The sequence below is a fragment of the Solanum verrucosum genome, unplaced genomic scaffold (assembly GCF_900185275.1).
Source record: "Solanum verrucosum unplaced genomic scaffold, falcon-dt-bn FXZP01000208.1, whole genome shotgun sequence".
In the NCBI taxonomy this organism is placed as follows: domain Eukaryota; kingdom Viridiplantae; phylum Streptophyta; class Magnoliopsida; order Solanales; family Solanaceae; genus Solanum; species Solanum verrucosum.
In genome coordinates, this window is record NW_026020329.1 from 3,418,934 (window position 1) to 3,434,249 (window position 15,316).

The 15,316-nt window shown below is 33.1% G+C and overlaps 2 protein-coding genes and 1 pseudogene across 2 annotated transcripts in view; 1 reads left to right on the forward strand and 2 right to left on the reverse strand.

Moving 5' to 3' along the window:
- Positions 1-15,316, reverse strand: part of LOC125835990 (uncharacterized) — a 154,656-nt gene that overhangs the window by 81,455 nt on the left and 57,885 nt on the right. The gene's annotated exons all lie outside the window — the stretch shown is intronic.
- Positions 2,386-6,925, forward strand: LOC125836001 (pectin acetylesterase 8-like; annotated as a pseudogene).
- On the reverse strand, positions 7,245-8,849 carry LOC125835989 (uncharacterized). Its single transcript, XM_049515082.1, has one exon. The coding sequence runs from the start codon at positions 8,847-8,849 to the stop codon at positions 7,245-7,247; it is 1,605 nt and encodes a 534-aa protein (XP_049371039.1).

The following is a 15,316-nucleotide window of genomic DNA, read 5'->3' on the forward strand; positions in this document are numbered from 1 at the left end:
CATTGGCTTAAACTAGTTTTAAGTTAAAGGAGGTTTTGGGTTCAAAATTACTTCACTACATTTTTTTAGTACGAGTAATATATTTTGCAAAAATAAGCTTTGATTGAGGATTAAATCCGGGACCCCAAACACAAAAACCAGATGCTGAACCAAAGCGCCATCAGAATATTATTGTTAAATAGTGTCATTTTAGGGAAAAGTCATAAATCCCTCCCTTAAACTTGTTCGAAAAGTCATTTACACGCTCAAACTATAATGGTGACCTTTTACATATTTATACTACTCAAAAGTGAATTCTAATTTTTTTTTTACCCCCTAAAACTGGCGTGGCAAAAAAATAAAACATAGGCGCGTCAATTTGAAATTAAAGTAAAAAATAATAATTAGAATCATTTTTCCCACCCTCACCCCCCACACCTTTTCTTGTTCACGCCCCACTCATTGTCCTTTTCTTCTCCATTCTTTATTTTCATCACACTTCTTTATTTTTTATCACAATCTCAAAGCACAATTTTTTTTTTAATTCACAATTAGGCTAATTCCTATAGATATATTAGTAAGTAATTATATTTTATCTAGAAAAATTTTGGTTGATTATTCTATCTATTTCACTTTTTTTTTACTTTGTTAAAAAAATTTTGGTTGTTAGTCAATTTTTGGGTTTGGTGGTGATGGGTGGCGGGTGGCAAAAATTAAAAGAGGTAAATGAAGGTGGTAAAGAAGAAAAAATCGATATTGATGATGGTGGTGGTGATATTTGGTGGTGGGTGACAACGAAGAAGAAGAAGAATTGAAGGTGATATAGTGATGGTGAAGAACAAAGAATCGATAGTGAAGGTGGTCGGATATGATTTTTCCGATGAGAAGAGAATTGAAATGAGTGGATTTAGTGATGAAGAAGATATAATTATTAGAGAATTAAAATAATTAATTAGGGATTAATTAGAGTAAAATATAGCCAACAAACGAAATTTTTTTTTTTATAATTTCTGACATGACGCTGATGTACGTGGCAGCAAGTGTAATACACCACATACTGTGAAAGCGGTGCTACACGTCTCAGGGTGGTAATAAATTCACTTTTGAGTAGTAAAGGTATGTAATAGGTCACCATAATAGTTTGAGCATGTAACTGACTTTTTGGAATAAGTTCAGGGGGGAATCTCTGTCTTTTCCAGTCATTTTATTATACATAAACATTTATACATAGTATTAAAATATAGTAAATTTTTCCGACAAAGGGTGTCGCTTGACACTCCTTCGCCTTACGTGGGTCCGCCCATACCTTTTTCAGAATGAAGGAAAATATTTTCTGAAAAATGTTTGTATATTTTCTCATGTTTCAACACTACCGAAGACCTTTCTCTATCAGAGAAATAAGTTCCTTAAAAATGATCATTTCTCTAGTAAAAAGTGAGAAAAATTAGGTTTAATAAGTGATATTCCATATTAATTATGTAATACTCACCATCCAATATCCTCCACCCAACAGTGGCGGAGCCACATGTACTTGAGGGGACGCCCTAGTGGCAGAGCTAGTAATTTCATAAATGGCGTCCTAGCACAACAAAAATTCTTTTCAAAAAATAGAACTAATGAGATTCGAACATGCAAACACTACCTCATTCCAAGCATCTAAAACCATTGGGCTACAATAACTTGTTGTGTTAAGAATGTCCAAAATATGTTATTCAATCTTTTCATGTATCATTTTACTTGTATATACGATATTTTTTTACAATGAATTGGACACCCTGACAATCATGTAGCTACGCCACTAGACACATACTGTGTAGCTAGGTAAAAGTCATATTTTATGTTACATATTGACACTCCTTGACTGCTTCGTGAATTTGGTTCGTTATATTTTGATAACCCTTAATAAAAATTTAGGCTCCCGCCACTGCAACCCCACCCCCAACCCTAGCCCCTATCCTCACCACCCCACACTATATAGCTCACTATGCCAACCTTAATATAGTATTTGATTAGATTATATACAAATTCTCTTGGAATTATTTTTATTTAGTTACCAAATATCGAAAAATAAGTAAACACCCACTTACTTTTCCAAAAAAAATTCCTTCAAACCAAACACACCCTATGTAAATAAATCAGTCATTCCCTACGTTATAGCAATTGCATTATTACACCATGTGGTGGGATTGCCTAACTTTGTAAGCATGCCAATATATATAGACGATAGTGTACATTCTTATTGGCAAGGGTGAGTTCATTTTGAGACATAAAAAGGTACACATATATTAAAAAAAATTGTCATATTTTGCCAAAATATATAGACGATAATGTACATTCTTATTGGCATTATTCTATTTGTTAATTTCCCTAACACACTTGACTTGTTTTATGTTCTCAGCTGGGATAATGGTGGCAACAAGATCCTTCAAACTTGTAATTTTGTTACTCCTTTGTACTTCATTGACCGTTTTATTAGCAGAAAGTGCACCTAATCAACAAAAGGACACATATAATTATGATGAATACTTTGTTGAGAAAACAATCCTTAAGAATGCTGTGTCTAAAGGAGCAGGTAAATTGCTTCACTTATACAACTCAAAGCCGAGGCGAAGTCAGAATTTTATAATGATGATTTCAAGTATTAATAATTGGGTTCTTAACTTAATATTTGTACGTATTAATAAACCTTTTAATATAAATACACAATTTAAGCAAAAGTTATTGAACTTGATGTTGAGTCTAACAATATCACGTAAAATAAGACAGACGAAATTAATATTCTCCGGACCTACCTATATCCTATTTCATAAGTCTCTTTTAGTAGTGTTGTAACCTCATTTAGATGCAGTCTGCTTGGATGGAAGCCCACCAGCATTTTACATGGATAGAGGATTTGGATAAGGTGCTCAAAGCTGGATGATTCACCTATCTGTAAGTTTCGGAGGATTAATGATTGTCTATTTATTAACTCAGTCTATTTTGATAGTACAATTCCAACGGTTTAAACAAATCTTAAGATTTGTCTTAATTATATACAAATACTTTTATGATAATACTCGAGCCGTATGTAATACTTTGTTGTTATTAGGGAGGAGGATGGTGATGTGAGAGAGTGCCAAAATCGTTCAACTACTTCTTTTGGTTCTTCAAAACATATGCCTCCATTCAAATTTAGAGGTCACTTCAGCAACAATAAAAATGCTAATCCAAGTAATTAAACACTATCTCCTTTTTCTTTCTTTTTTTAATCTGTGCAATTTTTGGTTACAAAATTAGAATAAATTAATTAATTAATCACTAATAATAGCCTTTACAATGCAAACCACGCAGATTTGTTCAACTGGAACAAAGTTATGGTTGCATATTGTGATGGAGGAGCATTCACCGGAGATGTTGAAACAGTTGATCCTGTATGTTATATATTATAACGCAACATAATCTTATAATATTGTTCATATTAATTACCATATGGTTTTATTTTTTTGTTGTGAAAAAAAATGGGGCGGGGGTGGGTTAATAACTTAATACTCAACGCTTTTAGTCATTTCATGATTCAATTGAACATTCCATTTTTCTTTACCAAACATATGCGATCCAATCAGTATGATTCATCACACAAGTACCACGGGTTTTGGGTAAATTTCTTTCATTTTTGAATTAGCTTGTGACAAGGCTAGTATTAATATGAGTTCGTTGACCACGTAAAGGCGGTCCATCAAGATGATGAATTCCACAATAACATACTATTGTTCATTATAAGAATTTAGAGGTTAAAAAAGCTTCAATTTATGTACTTAATTACTTCTTTTTTTGTCTTTTTTAGGATACCAATCTTCACTTTAGAGGTGCAAGGATTTTTTCTGCAGTTATGGAGGATTTGTTGTCAAAAGGATTAAAAGATGCCAAAAAAGTATGTCAACTTACTTTACTTATTACACAAAGTATAAATAACTATGTCGCTTAGACTCTTCAAAAATATTGACCAACATGTACTGTCAGATACGCTAATAGAAGTTTAATTTATTGTACTATACTAGGCCCTTCTTATTGGAAGTTCTGCTGGGGCATATCCAGCAATGTTTTATTGTGATCGCTTCAGCAAACTATTGCCTAGTACTCCGCGATTAAAATGCTTGACCGATAGTGGCTATTTCATCGATGTGTAAGACATTTTTATCGTGTTATATGATCAATTTTTGAAGATGATTCATATGTTGTAAGAACCACATTATGCAATTTGTTCTGTTTTCTCAGCAACAAGAATCTTCAGAAGGGAAAAGGCTTCGAAACAATCTATAAAGCACTTGTTACATTACATGTACATAATCTCCTTTCGTATTTCTTCTTGTTTCATTTTATGTTACTCAAACAAAGGTGTCAAATGAACGAGTCAAAAATAAATTGATGAGTTCATATATGCAGGGGTCTGTCAAAGCACTACCAAAATCCTGCACTTCAAGAATGAAGCCAGAATTGGTACAAATTGTTACTACATTATTTTTTCTTCTTGTGGGTTAATGTTGATATTATTACTGAAAATCGTCGCGATACATTTTTGCAGTGTTTCTTCCCACAAAACATGCAACAATATATCAAAACGCCACTTTATACAATCATGTCACCGTTCGATATAGTTCAGGTAATTATATTATATATATTTGTCATGTTTTATTCCCCGAGAGTCAAACTACATGAATTTTGACCAATAAATTGTATTGCAGGTTGGAACTTCATTAGGTGATTATTACAATGCCATTAAACAGAATAATTGCTCTGCTAATCAAAAGGAAAACCTTAGAGGTTAGATTACAATTTTATTTTTTTTCCTAATGTACAAGTTTGTAATTTTCTAATTATTTGAGTTATTTTATTTCAGAACTTAGATTGGAGTTGTTAAGTAAATTGCCCAATGCAAGTGACACAAAATCAAGAGGAGCTTTTATTGACTCTCAGTTTCATCATACTAGACTTCAGAATTACTGGAAGCCACAGAATGTCAGTGTGGTGAATAATGTGGTATGACATTATTTAGGGTGTGTTTGGTATGAAGGAAAATGTTTTCCATGGAAAATGTTTTCCTAGAAAATGTTTTCTTGGAAAACAAGTTGATTTTTGACTTATTTTCTCATGTTTGGTTGGTGAGTAGAAAATATTTTTTGTGTTTGATTTATGAATGAAAAATGTTTTTGAAAAATTTCTTTTATTTATACTAGAGTAGAAAATAATTTTTGAAATTGAAAATATTTTTTTAAAACAAACTTAATTTTTTTTTGGGGTGGGGGCTGGTAGGGGGTGGGGGGGGGGGTCGAGGGTAGGGGTGAAAAATTGAAATTTTGAAGTTAAATTTTTTTTTAAAAAAAAAATGCCTTAAAATTTTTTTTGGGGGTGGGGGACTGGTAGGGGGTGGGGGGGCTGGTAGGGCGTGGGTGGGGGGGGGTGTCGAGGGTAGGGCTAAAAAAATGAAATTTTGAAGTCAAAAATATTTTTTAAAAACTAACTTAAACTTTTTTTTTGGGAGGTGGGGGGGGGGGGGGGGGGGGGGGGGGGGGGGGGGGGAGGGGCTGGTAGGGGTGAAAAAATGAAATTTGAAGTCGAAAATATTTTTTAAAAACTAACTTAATTTTTTTTTTGGGGGGGGGGAGGGGGGCTGGTAGGGGGTGGGGGGTCGAGGGTAGGGGTGAAAAAAATGAAATTTTGAAGTCGAAAATATTTTTTTAAAAACAAAACTTAAAATTTTTTTTGGGAGGTGGGGGGGGGGGGCTGGTAGGGGGTGGGTGGGTGGGTGGGGGTGGGGGGGTCGAGGGTAGGGGTGAAAAAAATGAAATTTTGAAGTCGAAAATATTTTTTAAAAACTAACTTAATTTTTTTTTTGGGGGGGAGGGGGGCTGGTAGGGGGTGGGTGGGTGCGTGGGGGTGGGGGGGGTCGAGGGTAGGGGTGAAAAAAATGAAATTTTGAAGTCGAAAATATTTTTTAAAAACAACTTAAATTTTTTTTTTGGGAGGTGGGGGGAGGGGGGGGGGGGCTGGTAGGGGGTAGGGGGTCGAGGGTAGGGGTAAAAAAATTAAATTTTGAAGTCGAAAATATTTTTTAAAAACAAACTTAAATTTTTTTTTGGGAGGTGGGGGGGGGACTGGTTGGGGGTGGGGTGGGGGGTCGAGGGTAGGGGTGAAAAAATGAAATTTTGAAGTCAAAAATATTTTTTAAAAATAAACTTAAATTTTTTTTTGGGGAGTGGGAGGGCTGGTAGGGGGTGGGTGGGGAATGGGTAGAGGGGTCGAGGGTAAGGGTGAAAAAATGAAATAATATTTTTTAAAAACAAACTTAAATTTTTTTCTTTTTGAAGGGGGTGGGGGCTGATAGGGGGCTGGGGGGGAGGGGGGGCGAGGGTAGGAGGTGGAGGGTAAAAAATAAAAAATTGAAATTAGAAATATCTTTTAAAAACAACTTTTAAATTATTTTTTTTTTGGGGGGGGGGGGGGTTGGGGGGGTTGGTTTGAGTGTAGGGACAAAATAAATTGATTTTTTCAACAATTTTTTTTTTAATTGGAAGTTGGAAGAGAGTTTTGGAAAATGTTTTCCTTAAGTTTTGAAGGGAAGTCATTTTCCTTAAATTTGAGGAAAATGAGTTGATTTGGAAAACATTTTCCAAAACATTTAACCCAACCAAACATGAGAAAATTGGAAAACATTTTCCGGAAAATGTTTTCCTTCATACCAAACACACCCTTAGTCTGTCATCTCAAAAAAGATGTCATGTTTTAAAAAAATAACTCAACTTTCAAAAGCATTTTTTTCTTTCATAAACTTTGTGTCTAGTCTGACGGTGCCATGTAACGCTTATTAATGAAGGTTTTTATGCAGACAATGATAAAGGCATTTGGAGATTAGTACTTTGACAGGCAATATTATTATCTCATAGACAAGCATGACTTGCCAATCCCATAAAATAAACTCCTTGGATCGTGCTGCTGGGGTTTCTTAAACACATGGAAATTGCAAAATGGCATGTAATATATTATAAAGTTGTGAAATAAAGCATATGTTCAAGTACTTGATACATGTATTTTGCAGCAAGTTTCTAATATATATACTCCATATATGGACATTCATGTTGAAGGACATCTAATTTTCTCTGTATCGTTCCAATTTTATTGATGTCCCCGAAGGGATGCCTAGTAAGCATGAAAACATAACTTTCATAGATAACAAATTCAACAGATGTTCTTACAATACATACAAGCTAGCTAGAACTTTGTAATTACTACTAGGAGTGGTCTTCCTGTATTTTAATACTTTTCAGTCTTTCAGAAGCTAAACCAAACTTAGTATCATAAGAGTCAGTTTCTCTATTAAGTGCACATTGGACATGAAGCACTTCATCGAGGTCGAAACTGTAGTACATGAAGCTCTCTTTTGAGTTTAACTCCCTGGAACAGCCACTGCATTTGATAACTGCCATCTCACCATCATATGGATACGAATAGAGAAGTTTATAAGAAACTTTCTTGTTTGTGGTAAATATCATGGGAGCACCAGCACAGGAACGATGGAGACTGAATTTACATGTAGAGCAACGGTATGTTGTACCTACTTCATGACCACAAGCTCTGCAATTGGACTTTGGAGGATCGTTATAGCTAGTGAGTATGAGGGGGTGATTTGAGTGAAAATGGTGTTGTATCCTTCGCGGAAGAGTGAAACAAGTCTCGTCGATGAAGTAATTGCATAGCTGGCAAATGTAACCGGATAAAGCCTGGATTGAACATATGCAGCAATTCATGATTGACGCCTCATTCGTTTGTTTAATTGCTTTCAACGGATGGCGGTGGCTGAAGTGTATAACTTCTCCTAGCTTTTCGAGTTTCTGTTGTTGGCCAGAACAACTTTTTTGGAGGAGCAAGGATTTCTGGACTTCAGATAGGAAACTTTGATCCCCTATAACTCCAAGCTCTTCTTCAGCAGCACACTCGAAATGACAGATGTAATCAAACTCGCGATTATAGAAAAGCCAAGTGGATTGCCAATTCATAACTTGGTTACAAATACAACATAACAGGGTTGCCCCTTCACTTTTTAGTGGAAAGGAAGTAAAGAGATCAAGAGGGTATTTTACCTTATGGATCAATTTCGTCGTCACAGAAGCACATTCAAGATGAAGATCAAATTTACACAAATCACAATGATAGTAAAATGAAAACAATGAGTTGTCATAACCACATGCCACACAACAGAACTCGCTTTCCACTTTCGAATGCCAAAGAGAGATTGAAGGAATGGGAAGAAGGGTGAGTGAGTGCATAGGATGAAAATCATGTCGAATTCTTTTAGGAATGTTAGAGCATACCTCATGGAGAAAGTAACGACAACAATCGCAACCATAAGCTACCCCGGAAATTATAATAGTACACATGTTGCATCTTATAACTTCTGTTCCTTTAAGATGAAATCTTAGCAAAGGATGTCTGTGGCTGAAATGCACTAGATCACCATCACGAAGATGAGGAGGCGCTTTTGACACACAACTTTCCTCTTCCTTAGCAATCAATTTAGAACAGCTTGTTATTTCTGTTTGTATATTTTTGTGCCTCTGCCTAAATCTGTACAGAACAGCTTGCTGGCCTTTTGCTTCATCCAACTTATCTTCAGCTTGATCTTCAGAATCTGATTTTTCGTTCTTAACGATTTCTATCTCTCTTTTTTTGGGCTGAGACATGTTTTGAGGATGATGAATTAGTAATTGAACAAGAAATTTGAGCAGACAATAAACCAGAACAATAGTTGGTAGCAATATAGAAAGGCCTAGTAAATAGCTGAATTCTAAGCTGTTATCATCAAAGATCAAACGTAGCATCTTCTTGTCGTCTGGCATCAACTGATATTACTATTACTAATTGATTATTTTTCTTCAAGAATTGATCATAATCTTTGAAATAGCATAGGACAAGTGAAATTATTGAAAGAGCAAAAAGCTAAAGAAACCAATAAATCATAAGTGAAAAAGACAAAAAAGTAGAGAAAACAAAGAAAGATTCTTGTTCTACAGTAACTGGCCATTTCCTCTCTTGTGTTTCAATAATTCATGGGCCAAAATGACATTTTAGATGAGGCCTTGGGCTTTAGAGTAAATTTCTCATATAGTAACTAGGTAAAAGTAAAATAAACAGTCTAGCTAGATTTGTACCCAAGTCTCACAAGTGGATCGTCTAGCTTGCACCAATAGCACAACGGCACTCCTATGATTTTCATGGGTGCACTTTTAATTATATCATAATTTCTGTCAGTTTCTCAAAATAGATATACATACATATATATGATATTTTGTGAAGTTAATGGGTGCACATGCACCCAACCTAGAGGGGTGAATCCGCCTGTAATCATCAACCAACAACACTAATCACCATCATAATGATCACTATCATTCCACTTCTTGGAGCAGTAATATTAAACAATGATACATTAGCATAATTATTAAAATGGAAAGCTCAAAAGTGTGAAGTTGAATCACTATTTTACTTCTCCATTAAATTATAAAATAATTAAATATAAATATTTTAATTATATAATAACATAATAACATAATTTGAAGTTTAACAAGGGCACTTTAATACTTTAGTTATGACATTAAAATTCTCTTAGTTATTACTCTACTGAATGTTAGTACATTCAATTACAATGAAAATAAAACGGTTAAATGTTTTATTGTTTCATTAAAATAATACTCCATCTGTCCCAATTTATGTGACATTTTTCATTTTTTGAGAGTCAAACAATTTAAGTTTGATCGGCAATTTACACATGAAATCTTCAATTTCTTGAAATGATATTTATTTATTTGTAAACTACGTAAAAATTTCTATAAGTCACAATAATTGATAATTTAAAATGTTTAAAAGATCTATGAAAAACTTACGATAAAAAAATAGACTTGTTTGAATCTCAAAATGTGAAATGTGTCACATAAAATGGGACGAATGGAATATAAAATAAATAAATCGACACTTGGCCAGGTGCATTCTCACGTACTGCACCATTCATGGATTGAATTGCTTTCCATATATCAATATTCATTGCAACATTTAGAATGTCAATTAAATAGTTGGCATAGATAAATGTGCTCTTTAATTTGGTTTCAGCTCGTATTTATAGCCTTCAACTTAGAATGTGCATAAGTAGATAGTTAAAGTTATATAAAATTGAATACAATATTTGAATAATAAAAATTGGGAGTTTAATGTATGCAGTGCGCTTGACTAGACCTAATATAACATTTGTTATCGGCAAAAGACTTACAAACAATCCAAGTGATATTCATTGAAAAGCTATAATTATAGTACAATTGAATATTTAAAGAAAATAAAATATTTAAGAATTTGTCATAGGGATTTTTCTATCGTGTAGACGGATATTCTTAAGTGAGTTGTATAATAAGTATAAATGATAATAAGGTTATTTCATATTCGATATCCACTTGGTTTGGGGGGGGGGGGGGGGTTTCCATTAGTTGGGTATTCAAGAAACAAACTTGTGTTTCTCATTTCACATTGAAATTTGAATTAATTGCATTAGCAACTATTGGAAAGGAATCAGAATGACTAAGAAATATATTACTGGATATAATGTTGTGGTCGCAATCTATGTCAACCATTTTCATATTTTGTGATGATGTGATTACTATATGTGCAGCTCACAATAAATATATATTGGGAATTAAATGAATACATATAAACTTAAGACATGTTTATATAAGAGAGATAGTTACTTGTGAAACTATAACTATAATGTATATGAGATCGACTAACAATTTGGTTGATCAACTTACAAAAGCATTAAATAGAGATGTCGTACAATAAACTAGAAGGAATGAGGCTAAAACTCTTAAATCAAACACAAGTAATAAAAATTCAATTTTGAGTTGATATACACTCTAACAACACGAGCTCAATAGAGAATTACAAGTTTTTTGTTTAAGCACGAATCTTCTCGTTTAAATCTTTGCTTCTGGTGTACTGTTTAGTGTGACAAGATGAGTTTAGGAGTTGTTAAGTGCCTACAATAAAAGGGGTATAATGACAAACTTCAAAGTGCATACTATTAAAAAAAAAAAGGGTGAATTAATTTTTAATGAAATTAGCAAATAATATTTTCAGTAATAGCAACATAAAGTTTAGTTTCATCTATATTAATATTGAGGTGGTGCCTCTTTAAACAAGATTTATGGTGTTGACGTTGTTAATATTAATGAATTTGGATTAGCACACGATCATAAATGTGCTAAAGCATAATATTGAATTGTTTCACTACTTAATAATATTATGTGTGTGATACTTTTGATTTGACAAAAGAGTAGTTTAAATCTTAGGATACTAATATCATCGTTAAACTTTACGATATTTACAAATTACACTTATGCAAAGTTCAAATCTGAATAAGATATTTTTTGATATGTATGATATTATGAGGTCTATTACAAATTAATGGGGATTATTATGTAGTTGTAATATGGGGGAAATTCCACATTGGTGGCTTCTTTCCACCCTTAGGGCCTTTAGCCTTATAAGGACAAGCCCATTAAGTCTAACAAATTGAGTTAGTTTATAGGGAAACTACATAAATGAGCCACAAAATACAAAATAATTACAATTGCATAGCTCAATCCAAACAAATAAAGAAAATACTCATTCTCTCAATAAATTACAATCTATCCCCCCCCCCCCCCCCCTTTAGTTTAGGCTCAATTTCCTTCCAGCCCCCTTTAAATTTAGTAAAAAAATTAGGAATCACATAGTGTAAGGAGCAAACTTCATTTTATCCCTACTTTTTTTAAATTTACAAAAATTTCCTAAAATTGTTGTCATCCGGGTACATCACATTCTTCTTGATACATCACATTTGATACATTATACAACTAGTTTGTTGAGATTAAAGAGGAAATTAAATATAAAACTAAATGTTAGTTCCCCAAATCATGCAAATCAAATTGATGTCAGTCTCTCCCAAATCACAGCTCCAAACAATTCAAATTTCCAATTTTCTTCTCTCAAATCTCTCCCAAATCGTAACAAATTCAAATTTTTTTTGACAATTTTATATAGTTATGTATCATATACAAAAAAAAAACTATGAATATGATATACACTAATTTAGTTATAAAACAGTGTTACGGATATTTAACAACATATGATACATCACAACATTTGATGCATAATTGTGTTATATACATAACAAAGTTATGTGTCATATGCATAGCTATAAATATGATACAAACTGCTTTTGTTATAAAACATTAGTGTTTATGTATCAACGATAATATTTGATAGTATCTACAGATATATAGTCTTCTAGTTGAATAAGATTGGGTGAATGTATCTGGTAGTAAGAAATAACGAAATTGTAATAGTCGTGTATCCAATACATAACTATGAACATGATACACACTAATTTGTGTTTCAATAAATTAGAGTTATGTATCAAAACAAATATTTGAAAATAATGTATTGTACATGATAAAATTGTAATGTATCATAAATGTGAAATGAACGAATTATACATTAATTTAAGAATAAAAATCAAATAGATACATTAAAAGATCTGCTGAAAGCAACAAAAAATCAAAAAAGAAAAATCAACAATTTGATATGCTAAATGCAAAAAAAAAATAAAAATGATGAAGAAATTCTTCCACACTTTGTTTTTTGCTCTGTATCAACTCTTGTAGTTTTTTTTTTCACTTTCAACAATGGTGTCACCCATGGATCTCGACCCAAAGCCCTTACCGGAGACACCAACAACTGTTGATAAAATTGTAATGTATCATATTGTTGAAACAAAGTCATTATACATTAATTTAAGAAACAAAACAACTAGATACATTAAAAAACTAAACCCATATGTATCAGAAAAAGATGAACAACAAAAAATCAGGAAAAAAGTCAACAATATGATTTGCTGAGAGCAAAAGAGTTGATGAAGAAATCCTTCTACACTTTCTCTTTTGCTCTGTATCAACTCCCGTAGCTTTTTTCACTTTCAACAATGGCGTCACCCATGGATCTCAACCCAAAGCTCTTATCGAAGCGACCAACAACTCGACCTCCCCCCCCCCCTTCGGTGTTTTTTCCACAATTGATTTTGAAGTTGAAGATGCATCCTTCTTCGACTAAACTTTTAGATGAAAAAGCTAAAAAAAATAATTAAAAATCGATACAGGATGAAGTGGAAAGAAAAAAAATAGTTGAAGAATAACTACATCTTCAATAACTAGCAATTGATAAATCAGAAAGAGAAAATATTTGAAATTCAAAAATAAAGTAATGGAGATAATTGGTGATACCATTGAGTGACTTTAGGCGTGAAAAAGGGAAAAAAATCACGGAGTGAAGTTACAATGATGTATCTGGAAAAGTGAGAGGAATTGTGGAAAAAGAGATTTTTGTAATTTTTTGGATTGATAGGGAATAATTAAAAAAAATAGGGTAAAAAATGATGCATAGTTTGGTAATTTTTCCTTAAATTTAGACTCAATTTTGTCCAGCCGTTTTAAATTTAGGCCCAATTCGCCCTAGCTGAAGTCTTTTGTCCTATTATTAATTTTTTTTTCTCATTTATTATTTTTGTCCTATCATTAATTACGTTTGTTCATTCTCATTTATTATTTTCGATTTATTTTTATTCTTTTCTCATTTATTATTCTTATTCTTTTTTTATTTTATCCTTTATTAGAGATACCATTTAGTAATATTTTATTATTTTTTTCTTTGTTTTCTTCGTTTATCTTCTTTTTAATTTTTTTTCTCTCTTTCTATATTTTTACCTTTTTAAGAAAATAAAATAAATTATTTTTGTTCTTTTTTTTTTCTCTTTTATTCTTTTCTCATTTATTATTTTAATTTTAATTTTTTCATATTATCCTTTATTAAAGATACCATTTGATAACAATTTTATTTTATTTTTCTTTTTTTTATTAGTTTATCTTCTTCTTTTTTTTTTCTCTCTTTCTATATTTTTACCTTTTTAAGAAAATAAAATAAATGTTACAATCCATTTAATTGTGGATGTTTCTCTTAATCTATTCCTAGCGTAATGTATCTATTTATTATATTAATTAAATACAATATTGTAACGACCCATTTCCGTCGTTATAGAAAAGCCAAGTCAACGGTGAAAAATTTTGGGCCGGAAAACTTTTTCCTAGTACCATGAGATTTTTGAACCTAGTCCAAATTTGGATGAAATTGGAGTCAGTAAGGTCTAGGGAAATCCGGTACCAAATGAGAGATCTAATTATGATTTTGATCACATGACTAGATAACTAAGATGTTAAGGAACCCGTACGACTTTACCGAATTGAATTTGGGCGAGTAGAACTCTTGAAATTGACCTTAGCGTGAACGGATATTTTCAAAGTGTCATGGGATGAAGGTGTGTTGTGAAATGGGGGTTTGGAATTCTTAAATTTGCTCACTGGTTCCATGCAAGACGCAATGGCGGGATTATTCCCGCCTGGGCGGGGCCGCTGGTGCGGGTTGAGGGTTGCCGTAGCGGGACAGTGGCTATTTAAGTCGGAAATAAACCCCAAAATAGTTTTCTTCTGCACTTTTCGACTTTGAGAACTAGGAGGCGACCCCAGGTGCTTTCTTGACAGTTTTCCACCATTCTTGAGGCTAAAGGTAAGGTTTTCACTCCCCAAATCTGTTTTTCGATCCGTAGAATGTAAATTTGTGGGTAATTATTGTTGGGGAAGGGTTTTGGAACTGTTTGGATGGTAAGAAAATCCCTAATCTGGGTATGGGGATCAATGGTTTGACCTAGGATTGATGTTATTGATTATAATCTGGATAATTAGGCCTCATTTGTTGATCCTTGCCTTAATTGCATATTTTTTTACCACGAACAAGTGGGAAGAATCTAGAAAGGGAAGATTCAAGTGCCTTAGGGATTCAAGCATGGATTCGAGGTAGGTGAGGGTTGTGATTTCATGTTGGTGTGATATATGTTTGCAATTACTACATTATGATGCATGTATGTATACAAATGTTGCGTTATTGATCACACTACTCGTAAATAAGGTTGATTGAATAATTGTATGCCATGAAATCATGAATTGATTGTATGATTATGAGAATGTACATTGTGATTGTGATTGTGGCTTGTTGAATGGATCAATTGCCACGTTTCGGCATAAAAATAGGATCAGTTACCACGTTCCGGTATAAATATGGGAATTGGGTACCACATACCGGTACACTAACAATTTGGGTATGGGTTCCATGAGAGGACCATTGAATTGGGTTCCGTGAGAGGACCATTAAATTGTGTTGTGTATCTGCTTGTGATGAT